The sequence below is a fragment of the Parasteatoda tepidariorum genome, chromosome 4 (genome assembly GCF_982258835.1).
Source record: "Parasteatoda tepidariorum strain Cologne lab strain chromosome 4, Ptep-v5.0, whole genome shotgun sequence".
In the NCBI taxonomy this organism is placed as follows: domain Eukaryota; kingdom Metazoa; phylum Arthropoda; class Arachnida; order Araneae; family Theridiidae; genus Parasteatoda; species Parasteatoda tepidariorum.
The window spans coordinates 1,618,007-1,630,668 of NC_141758.1; the positions used below are offsets into that span (position 1 = coordinate 1,618,007).

A 12,662-nucleotide genomic window follows, 5' to 3' on the forward strand; every position below is an offset into this window, starting at 1 on the left:
AGAATTTTATTATATTTTATTACCGGTGATGGACAGCTGACCCATTTTCAAATATACAACAATCAATGTTCAATACTGTAGCTTTGTGATTTTGTACCCAACCCTGGAGACAAGGGAATTCCTGAATCAAGCATTGAGACAAACTAGCCTTAAATCAACTTCCAAATTATTTTCTTCGTGCTATGCAAATTTTATTGACTTTTTATAGTAGTGTGTATTTTAGAAGGAAGGAGTTAGAAGGAGGAGGATTTTAAAGAAGTTAAAAAATTTAACTCTTTCTCGCTTGCCGTTTTCTGACAGTGGGAGGTTTTCATGTTTTTTCTCCATACAACGCAAATAATGATTAGTTTCATCAAAAATTTCTGTTTGAAGACTTAGTTTGTCCCACTGTTGGATCCAAAAGTTCCTTTGATTCGATACAAAATTACAAGGCTACAGGGTTGAACATTAATAGCAACAAACCCAAAAGCGGATCAGCTGTTTAATTTCAATTATAAAACATAAAATGAAATCAAACCTCACAGTAACTTTTTAAATAATCCTTCATTATTTAAAAGGCTAACATAACTCCAAGAATCGTGAAAGTCTTATATTATATAACCACACCCAATTTGATCTCCATCTGTTGTTATCATTAGATAGGTGTAAAAAATAAAATCAAACTTTTTTATTTTTTCTCTCGCTTTTACATGTTTCAACACTTTGATTCACATTTTCATTTTGCAAATCCAACGCCAACCGACATGCGATAACCTGTAGATCAAGTGAAGGTACTGTCTCTGGAGAAAACAAATCAGCTAAAAAAAAAAAAAAAAGAATCTCGGGTTTTTTATTTAAGATTTTGCACTTTCACCACACTCTTGAATGTCAACCACAATTGTATTTTTAACCCGATGCTTGTTTCTCACGATATTTTTTGGACACCTTTTTTCGTACAGGTTTTTTATTCATGTTTAAACGGCAGACAATGTTCTATTTTTTTCTTCAAAAAGATAAAAGACTGGTAAGTCAATTATTTCATTGTTAGGAGAACTGGGAAGACCACTTTTTCCGTAAAGTCGCTTTTCTCATTGTTTCAAAATAGAAATCTGGCGGGTAAAAGGATAATTCACTATTTATGGACGAATATTAATGGGTTAATTATTTCCGATGCAATGTGTCCAGTCTGGCAATACTTATTCAAAAAATATTGCAAACCACTTGAAGTGCTGTTGTTGCTTGTTCACGTGCCACTAGAGCTACACAATGGGCTATCGGCGACGGTCTGCGAAACATCTCTCATTATGATCTGAAGACATGCCATCACCATTTTCATCCTCTGCTTCGGTATCCTAACGACCACTTGACATGTCTATTTGCTTCTAAACGTCTGCCAGTTTCTAGCAAACACCGTTTTTTTTTGTTTTTTTTTTAAACAACACGGGATTTTTTAGTAAGTCTCTTAGAATTCCCCTGCTACTGGTGCTGCCTATCTAAAATATTCAGTCGAAATTTGCTCTGCACTTCGGTGTCATTAGGTTGGCATCCAACTTTTTATTCGATCAGCACATGGAAGAGTTGGTTTCAACCCAATTTAAGAAGGAAAGAAAACAATTGAGATAAATAAATTATTCGCCTTTAAAAAGAAAAAGTTTAGAAGCTGCACAACTGATAAGTGACTTCGTTTAAAGACTAAAATCTACATCTTAAGTGTCATAAACTGAGATAGAGGTGTGACAGCGAAAGGAAGAATTTACGCTTTCACTCTCGGGTAGGTCTCTTTTCTTTACTTTTAAATTTCAACTCTTTTTTTTTTTAATGACATTACAGATGAGACGGGATCTGAAAAAAGTCATAGGGGTCATGATAACGTTTTCAGATTAAATAAAAATCTGTATAGTTGAGGAGAAAATAATAATCTTAATAATAAATTTTATTTGGCGGACTCAAAAAGTAAACCCAAATTCATCTCTAACCATCACACAAAGAATAATTATTTATTTAAATAGAAACTAATACTATTTAATTTTTATTTCTAAAGTAATATGAATTATATTCACTCTATTCTGAATAACCTATAATAATTGAGGATGCAGTGATGATGAACAAAAGCAGAAATATTTAAAATGAATGGAATTTTATAAAACCTTTCTCAAAATGAACTTTTATTATATGTATGGGTGGACAAATTTTTTAAAACTACATTTCAATTTAATAAAATAGCGTGACATCATATTTGTAACCAACATTTTAATTCAAAAGGGATAAAACAGTTTTCTGTTTAAATTTCTATGATTATGTAAGATACCGTTTCATATCGTTAACGCGTAAAATTACTTCGTAATAATCTTATTCAATCTCAACCTTTCTTTTCATAAACTAAATTTTTTTACTGTACAAATGATTATTTTTCGAATCCAGCTAACCTTTCATTTCGTTACAATGGGATACCAGGAAGTGACGTAGTGTGGGTATCTCGATCCTGATGGATTGTTGAAACGTAGCATTTGCTTACGTTAACAACTGCTCTTTCCGTTCTATATCGAGTAAACCTAGCTCGCCAAAGGCATTTCTTTTCTTAAGTGACTCTTTATATATTGTTTCACAAAGATTTCAATTCTTTCATTATATATTTCTTACTTAACTCAGAGAGAGGCACGAAGCCATGTAGAACATATACAAACTAACTATGCATCGTAGTTGCGAGGTACACAAATTAAAAATGTTTCACGGTTACGCTAAAAAAAAAATTTTTTTTTATTTCCAATGACAGACATGAAAGACAAATTTGTAGCCAAGAACAATATAAAGAAAGAAAGAAAAACGGAAACAAGAGCTACAAAAATAAAGAGTCTATAGGTCTGTAATAATGCATCTCGCCCGCCAATATCGTTCCCACAAGGGCCCAGGAGGAAGTGCAGGGCAATGTCTTAGATGGTTAGCGTCCATTTCTTCTTGTTGGTTACATAATGGACAAAAGGGGCTTGAAAAGATTTTAATTTTATACAGGTGTTTTGATAAACAGTCATGGCCAGTGGCGAGGCGAAAAAGGGCCACAGATTTTTCTCTTGACCATGACGGAATATCTTTAATTCCTTCCAACCAGTCCTTATTTTTATTTGCTTCTTGGAGTTTTGCCTCAAATGTTGTTCGAAGAGAGATTTTTATTAGCCTTTTTGTGGTGTGGAAAGAACTGGCTTAAGAGATATTTGTAGAATCTTGGCGGCTTTTTTGGCCAAGAAATCTGCAGTTTCGTTACCTTGAAGTCCACAGTGGGCTGGTACCCATTGCATGGTGACATTTTCGTTGTTTTGGTCAAGCCTGTGAAGGGCTTGACAACAATGTAGAATGTCGGCAGATGCGGGGGCTTTGGAGGAAGCAATAGCTTGGAGTCAGAGAGGAGGACTATGCTACGCTAAAATACATAAGCAAATAATAAGTCTCGAAAGTCATAGGTCACAAGTGTGGTTATGGATGGTCTTCTTCTTGAAATGCAAGTACCCAATTAGCATGTTAAAAAATGTTCTTGCATGAAATTATAATATTTATGTATTTTCAAACATTTTTTTTTCCTTTGAAAAACTTCAAATTTTTAGAACAGCCACTGTACACATTTTAAAATATTGAAAACTAAATTTAAATTTCTCGGAAAGAAAGAAACTGTATTTTGTACTTAAAAGTGAGTTCAAATTGATCCTAATTTGCACCCGTTTCTGATATATCCGTTAGCAATACAGATGCCAAAAGCCGGATACGTTTCTTTTTTTTTTCTTTCGATTTTTTAAAAAGCGACTCATTCTAAAATACTACTAGCTGGATTTTTAAAGCAGTCTGTCGTCTCATACATAAGCTGTAATTAATAATCATTCAATATTGTTTTTGTTAAAAATTTCTACGAAATTAACATCAACAAACGAATATAACATATTAAGTAATATTGTTTTTTTAATAAATTTCAATTCAATAACCTGTTTTAAGTTTTACGAACATGTTTCTTTTTTCATGGAATAAACATGAATTGAGTGAAACAAAGGCTGAATCATTTCATATCTCATAAGATGGAAGATATTTTTTGACGATTCGTTCGAAAATAATTATTCTGATATCGCAAGAAGCGTGACGAGCAAGCAGTTGAGTCAATATTAAGTGTCTCGAATGAAGGGAAGGAAAGAGGATTTATTGTTTCTACGAAGATTCAAGTAGAAAAGATGTGTCCTGACAAAAGTCCCATCTACACGACCAAAATTCCTCTCGATGAAGAGGAGACCAAAAAACAAAGTAAGTTCTTTCTCATTCTTTAGATGATAAGTTATACGAAATACCTGTTTTCGCGCCTTCCTGGAGAACTCCTGTGTTTTATTTATTTATTTAAAGTTGAATGGAATGAAACCCAACGCAAATCGACATAGGTCCTAAAATTTAAAAAGCTGAAAGAATTTTAGGTTTAAAAAGTGCTTTTCATTTGACTTGCAATTGAGATTGCTATCTTCACGAGCAAAGTATTATTTATGTACAGGAAATTTAGCAGTTGTATTTAAATTATGAATACGGAACCTAAATCTTAAATTTTTTGTTCTAGTAGAAGCCAATATGCAACTTTTTTTAACTAAAACACTGGAGCCATTAAAGAAAGATAAACTTATAAATAACTTACTTATTGTCGGTGAGTTTTTTTTTTTCTAATTAATTTTTTTATTTTGGGCAGTGCTGTTTGCGCAGGGGAACATGTTCCCCGAAATATTTCTTTTGCTGTAGTAAAAAAAATTAAATATTTGAAACAGATTTCAAACCAATTTATTAGTTTATTATTTTTTACGAAGCGAAGCAAAAATATCTGCTCGGTTCAGGGGGGATAAATTTCACTTTAACAGATGTGTTAATTGTAGATACAAATCAGATTCAATAGAGCAAGTGAGCTTTTAAATCTTATTGGTGCAATTTTTCAGCTCGTTTGTAATCAGACGGAATGAGAATAGCCATATTATTAATAATATTAATATTATATGTTATTGTATAAGCGGAAATGTTTCTAACGCTTTAAGTTTTGATATAGCTAAAAAGCTAAGTAATCAAAGTAATTATTTAAATAGCATTTACTAGTGTTGAATGAGAACAAAATCTTTATATCAAGTTGATTTTAATTAATTTTATGTAAATTTTCTTATGTAAAATTGTAAATTTTATGTAAAAAAGATTTGTAAAATTTTAATTATAAATGAGATTATTTTTCTAACTCTGTTTCACATATTTTATAATCTAGTTAGCAAGGAAACCAATCTAAGAGCCAATAATTATATTTCGTCAATAATCATGGAGTTCATTCAATCCTTATTTGAATAAAGACACTTTTAAAGTTAATAATATAAGTTATAACAAATGTGAACTTCTCTTACTGTTAAATTCTAACAAAACAAATTTTTACCCCTTTTTGTGTACATGCATAGAAATGTTTTCGACCTTCTTGCTATTGAAGCAACGAGTTAAACAAGCAGTGCTATTGGAGAACTGTGTACTCACTTAGTAATGTTCAATAGAAATTTGCAATAGAAATCATATTATGCAATTATTTTGTCAACAATAGTTTTTATGATGAATACACCAAAGATAAAAATGATCCAAGTTGTGTGACAGTAAACCCCCTTTTTTTAAAAAATAATTGTCTGCTTTTATTCATTTATTTTTTTCTTAATTAAAGCTCGCCAAATAATTTAAACTAGTCATTTTTTGGTTTAACAAAAATCAACCAACTCTAACATATACCCAATAAGAAAATTAGTTCTACGAAATATTTTTTTTTTCAACTACAGCACTGATTTCGGACAAAATGAGTCTTTAATATGCCTCGAGTCGAGAGTTAATATTTCATTTCTCGACTCAGGCTTAAAATCACTTCCAAAAACTTAGATCTATGATCCATCACAAGACCATATACCATCACAAGATTGATATACTATAATTACTTTCTAATTTAAGAAAAAAATATTTAAATCACATTTTACTTAGGATACTAAGGTAATATTCGGATATGTTTTGTTTGATTTTGAGAAGCTTTTCAAAATAACCAGATAAAATACTAGTTTTTTGGAGGTAGTTCATTTTATTTTATTATCCCCATGAACAACCTTTTCATGCAAGTTATTTTATGTAATAAAGTAATAGTAATTATTAGTTTAAATTAGAAATACGAGCTTGGTCATCCTTTACCCTTGTATCCTGTTGTAAATGTAAATTTTGCATATAAAAACTGAAAATTTGAGACACTTTTTTTCAAAACTTTGACTGTTTTAATGTTTTTTTAAAAAAAATTTCTGTTAATGAACATCATAAAAGTTCGTTTGAATCTGACCTCCAGCCGTTGTACATGAGAAGGAACTCCAGTCTCAAGAAATACTACAATAAGCTCATCAGTTTTGGTGACCAGAACAGAACCTCTTGCTATCTCAAAAATTGGAAAAATAACCATAGACTGAAGAGAAACAGTCCCTTCTCTTTGGCTGTTTCAATTCATCTTGTAGACTTGCGATATCCCTGCCGAATTGAGCCTCATTCCTTGAGGTCATGTTTTAGCCCTGTTACTGATTTTTCTGGTATCCATTTCCATACGGAGCTGTTGTACCCGGCCCATAAAAGTAAAGACAACCCAGAATTTATGAGACAAATGGCTCTTGAAACTATTAGCCAAATACCATCAGATGCTTTAGAACTATACACAGATGGCAGCAAGAGCGACGAAGGTCATTCAGGTAGTGGGGTTTTTATTAAAACACCCACGTACACATTGAGTCTCAAATTTAGAAATTCTGAATTTTGCTCAGTTTTCAGATCTGAGCTTATTGCGATTGAAAATGGCCTAAGACATGTTGAGAATATTGCTGAGCCTGACTTTAAGCATATATGGATACTGACAGATAACAAATCTTCAATCCAACACCTTAGCAACTGGATGAATGTTGGAGACAGGGCTGCGGCTTCAATTTTGGGGATGCTCTTCAGGCTCTCTGCGGACTTTGGAGTACACTTCCAATGGATTCCATCACACGTTGGAATCAAAGGTAACGAGATGGCGGACTCACTGACTAAAGATGCTTCTTTGGAACCTTTACAGCCAGATCTACCTTCCACTTTCAACGAGGTCTTTGCAGAGGGCAAAAAAATGTTTATGAACCTCTGGAGGGTTCCTCCTCCGCATAGTTGGTATTTCAGAAAACGACCTGGAAGTGCCTTACTTTTTGAGGGACCTAGAAGCCAGCAGACTTGTTTGTCTCGCTTTGCAAGTGGTCACTTGAGGTGTCTCTCGTATGTTCAGGGGCAAAAGACTTTTGGACTTTGCACTAAATGTAGGACTGCTCAGGCTTCGCCCGAGCATATTCTAAACTGTATCGATTTTAAGATCGACGAGGTTTTTTCAAAACCTCATCTATTTTTAGACTTCCTGGACATTTTTGGACTTATGGAATTGGTCTAATTGGGATGGACCTCTTGGGGATTAGAAACAACAACAACAACATAAAAGTGAGCTATTCTGAAAATCTAAAAGTATAAATTATTCAATGAATAAAAAGATATCTGGAAAAACGTGAAGTAAAAGATATCTGGAAAACGCAGTCATGGAAAGAGAATGTCTAAACCATGGGTCGCCAAACTTTTTTGATCATCGACCCCTACATAATTTTTCGAAATCTCCATCGACCCCCATAAAAGTAATTTTCTGTTAACTAAAATAAAACTCTATTAGATGTTGTGTTTGCACACTTATTTTATGATTTTAAACATTTATTAAAGTAATAGTACATTGTGCAACAATAGTTTTATGAAAAATATATTAATGTTGAAATTTAAATACCTTAATATTTATTAAATAATAAGTAATTATAAATAAGTAGAAATAATAAGTAAAGTAACTGCAGATTCATTGCTTCTTAATCACTGACATGGGTGTGCCTGGTGTTTTTTTTGCAAGGTTCGCTATATTGGGTTCAAAATTGGTCAATTTTAATCTTAAATCCCCTCGAAACTACAAAACTTATTTCTGTTCTTAGTTATGATTGAATTTACGTGACTGAAACCGGCTTCAACCATATAGGAACTTGGAAATGCTAGCATAAATGGCTGAGCTATTTCGCAAAGTTTTACATATTTTTGCATTATATTTATGTTTGTCCAAAATTAGCTTATTGTTAAATTTTTAAAAAGCGTCTTTGCTTCAAGATCTGATAATAATTCAGCAAGCTCATCTTGCAGGTTGATGTCCACGTTTTTAATTTGAGCAGAAAATGGCACATTAATCCAATCAGGAATGTCAATGTTTTCCAAATCAACAAAGCGCAGTTTAAAATCGTCAATTTTTGAAGATGACCTGTGTATATTTCCAAGTCTTTTTCTTTTATTTCTAATTGCCACAGATTTGAAAAATACTGATAATCCTTACGTAGCAATGAAGATCTAAATATATTTAATTTTACTTGGAAGCCTAACAGTATTGTTCGAGCTTCGATAATTGTTACATCTTTTCCTTGCAGTTTTGTTTGGATATCATTATATTTTCCAAATAAGTTCGCCAAATAAAAAATATGGCTCTTATTGTTTTGGAATTTATCACTCAGAACAGGGTTTATTTCGCTGAGAAAATCGGTCGTGGAGTCAAATAACTCAACGAGCCTTTGCATGCATACACCTGTAGATAAACCTCTAACTTCGGTGTGCAGAAGTAATTGGTTAAATAACATGTCGTTTTCCTCACAAAGTTTGGAAAATAATCTTGATTTAAGAGGTTGGGCTTTAATTTGATTGATACACTTAATACAAAACTGTAAAGCTTTATGTAACTCTGGACTCAGATACTTTGCTACTAAGTTGTTTCTATGCAACACACAATGAATAGTACGTATACCGGGCACTTTTTCTTTGAGAAATGAAGCAAAACCTCGGTAACTCCCTACCATAGCAGTAGCACCATCTGTGGCTACCGCTATATTTCCAAGCGGAATATCATATTTATTTAAATATTTGTGTAAACATCTAAAAATTGTCTCTCTTTTTTCCATCAGTTTCAAGATATTTAACAAATAAAAATTCATCAGTGACTTGTCCCTTAATTTTACTGAAATATCTAACGTACATCATAAGAATAGCAGAAACGCCAAAAACAGATTCATCAAGTTGAATAGAGAACTTGCAATTTTTTAGCTCTGAAACTACCGTATTTTCTATTTCTTCAGCCATTTCGTCGATAGGCCGTTATACAGAATTTGCACTTAATTGGCAATGACTTTAAAACATTAACGGATTCTTTTTTCATTACGTCCTCAATGACGTCTTTATTTGCAGGTATAACAATTTCTTCAGCGATTGAGTGTGGTTTCTCCCTCTTTGCTATATTAAGCGAAATCTTGTACGAAGCTATTAATCCTCCTTCAGTTTCAACTTCAGTAGACTGCTTCATAAAACTTCTGATAGTTGGTCGACACGTGAATTTTTCTTTAAGTTTTTGAAAAATTCAAGTTCTTTATTTTTCTTATCTGAGATCTACCAAGATGATCTTTCATTTTTGACGGTTTCATGTAGTCATTTCCGAAAGTTTTTTCGCATAGAAAACACATAGGAATCGTTTCATTTGTCGGCGAACAAATCAATCCAAATTTCAAATAATCCAATGAATAATACCGACATTTCTTTTTAGAAACTGAAACTGCGATTTTTCAATTAGGGTTCTATATATAAATTTAAAATAAATTAATGTAATATACAGACTAAACAACTACAAAACTATAGCACACTTTGTATTTTTTTACAAAAATCGCAAAATTTTGAAGATATTGTTACCTTAATTTGATGTGTGTAGCATAAATAATTTCCAGTTAGTAGTAAACCGCAATAATGTTGTTGTATTGCTGTTTACTACTTACTGGAAATTAAAATAAACTTATTTCATACAAAATTGTTATTCTTAAGAACAGTTAAAGACATACATCAGATCAAAATAATAATAATTTCAAAAATTTTGTAATTTTCGTAAAACAGTACAAAGTGTGCTATAGTTTTGTCGCGGGCTGTACTAATCCATATTATTAATGCTTACCTTCTTTTTTTACATGTATTGATAATTAAAATTGCTATCTAAACTGAACGAATGGTTTTATCAAAACAATAACTAATTGTCCGAAACTATAAAAGTTTTAATAATGACACTGCAAATATTCAGCACTGTTCACAGTTGGCAAAGATAGCTGAAACTGTGTATGATATTTGCTTTTGTAACGTCAATGCTCGTCACCCGTGACATTTGGACAAGCGCACACATGATATGACTTATAAACCAGAAGTGCAGAGTACGTGCCACTGCGCGCTGGTACGTAAATACTTGTTTTACCCGAATAAATATACGTTTATTAATTTATGTTCTATAAAGAAACTGATATTAAGTGAATTATAAAAAAATTCACAAATTTTACATACTCAATTAGGTATGTGTGATTTGCGTATAAAGAACTGTTTTTTCTTCGACCTCCAATCGACCCTTCCGATTCGGATGGACCCCCTGGCTCAGATCGACCCCAGCTTTTGTTAAATAGACCCCTGGGGGTCTATATAGACCACTTTGGTGACCTCTGGTCTAAACAGATTCATGCTTAAATTATTTAATAGGTAAATAAGAGGCTTTTTAATAACTTATATTTACTTTAATAATAAATTTTATGCGAAACTGTGCCTAATCAACTTATTCATTCGAATGAGGAATACAGGTATCTAAAGCAGTATTTAAAATTAATTTTTCACACTATTGCCAATAAGAATTTAAGGGGCCTGACTTAGGCAGGGGCATACGGGGCAGTTGTCTCGGACCACCACATTAGAGGGGCCCCCCAAATCAAATCGAAAGTTTATTTTACGTTTCCTGCTTTAATGAACTTTTTTAAAACAAAATATCAGTACAGTGTAAAATCCATCGATTTTATGTTAGCTTCTTCATAAATCTATCGTATGAACATAAAAAATCTATATTTTGTAAATCCATGGCTTTCTAGGGCGGAATTCAGCTAAATGTTCGCAATTACGTTGGACAAATTTGGTCAATCAAAAGCCAGTATTTTTAAATATCCCAAAAATACTGGCTTCTGATTGGTTTAATTGAGCCATCGTAATTGCGAAAATTTAGCTGAATTTCACCCTAATGTCAGCAAGGATATGCATTTTCCGCAGCTAGGTGACAATCAGAAAACTGCATTTGGCCTTATGGACATGGAATTGTCAGAAAATCAATAAGATGGACAGAACGATATTTTGTCTGACCATTGAAGGGGGGGGGGACTTAATAGCTAGTTTAAGTTCTAGTGAATTTCCTTGTTATCTATGTATAATGAAGTGAAAAATTTAAGTATACTTCCATAAAGTTCGGTTCTTCATTGTTGAAGTAGTGAAGCAGCGGAGCCCTCCGAAGAAGTTTTTGTCTCGTACGCCAATTAGGCTAAGTCGGGCACTGAGAATTCAAAGAACAAGCTTGAAGATAAAGTTGCAATGAAATATTCAAGTTACGTCCTGATATTCCTCATTTTTGTGTGTCTACAGAACATGCCATTTTCCATGAATACAAAAGAGGGTTTTAAGTTAATTGATTAAAAGAATCGAAGGATTTTCTATACAACATTCAAGTACTTTAATTGATAATACTGGTGAAAATCGCAAAATACGATCGTTCAGCAATAGGGGCCTTCCACTAATTATATGCAAGCCAGAATTTTGTTCATCACAATTTTTGGAAATTCCGTCATTTTATGAAAACTCAATTAACCTTTTAAAATTTTTATGGGGACGAATTCAATCCCTTCTTTTCAGCAAATCCAGTAACTTTTATAGCTTTTTAATTATTGATTCGTCTCGTTCATGTTCTTGTTTTTCTTTTATCTCGTTCATGATCGAACTTATCATGGAATTTTAAATCATGAATTGAGTGAGGGATTTCAGGATTAAAAGAACTCGGTTACAAATTTAGATAACTTTTGATCGGATCGATATCGTTATTTTTTAAAAGCAGCGGTACTGTAAACTTTTTCTTAACTTACTCAGTGTATAAAATTAAATGTCAAACTGTTAAAACTTTCTGCTCTAAACGAAGTAATTCGGAAATTAAAAATGACATGTTTTATTATTCTTTCGCGATAAAATTTGTCTTTATTGTATTTAAATTTTTCAAATTATGCTATGCTTAGTTTGTCCTTTTTAAAAGTTGTCTGTTTTTAAAAAAAAATTTTTGATTTTGTCCTGTTTTCTTTGTCCCACTACGAAGCTTGAATTATTTTCTTTAAATTTTATACCTAATAGAAACAAAAACTAAATGTGTGTCAAAAAAATTCAATTATTAAGATCATTTTACTGAGTAATTTTTAATTTTGATCTTACAATCTGTTTATCGTCCATTAATAAAAAATTATTGAGAAGGAATCTTAGTGAGCGAAACGAACGGGGGAAGGAATCTCCGAGTATGTACCTAAGAAAACTGTTGTCATAGCGCCTACCCATCAAATTTGTTTAAAGTTTTAACACTTATGGTTCATCTCTATATTTTATTTAAGAAGTTTAGTTTATCTCTATTAAAAAAAATCAAAACGTCGAGCATCTTTCAAATTGAACTGAAAGCTGCTTTGTTTCTGCTGTAAAGACGTTGCAAAGAATAAAAATTTTAAGAT

The 12,662-nt window shown here is 32.2% G+C and overlaps 2 protein-coding genes across 3 annotated transcripts in view; one reads left to right on the forward strand and one right to left on the reverse strand.

Moving 5' to 3' along the window:
• Fancm (FA complementation group M) overlaps positions 1 to 4,357 on the reverse strand; it is a 76,665-nt gene extending 72,308 nt beyond the window's left edge. Inside the window, exon 1 of the mRNA XM_071181566.2 lies at positions 4,327 to 4,357. The gene's annotated coding sequence lies outside the window, so the exon portion shown is untranslated. The remainder of the gene's footprint in view (positions 1 to 4,326) is intronic.
• LOC107437032 (beta-1,3-galactosyltransferase 5) overlaps positions 1,702 to 12,662 on the forward strand; it is a 36,947-nt gene continuing 25,986 nt past the window's right edge. Inside the window, exons 1-2 of one of the 2 annotated variants that reach the window (XM_071181569.2) lie at positions 1,702 to 1,750; positions 4,038 to 4,257. In XM_071181569.2, coding sequence (XP_071037670.2) covers positions 4,188 to 4,257 — 70 coding nt within the window. In that variant the 5' untranslated portion in view covers positions 1,702 to 1,750; positions 4,038 to 4,187. Of the gene's footprint in view, positions 1,751 to 3,784; positions 4,258 to 12,662 lie in introns of those variants that run through there. The other variant, XM_016048896.4, reaches the window with a different exon arrangement.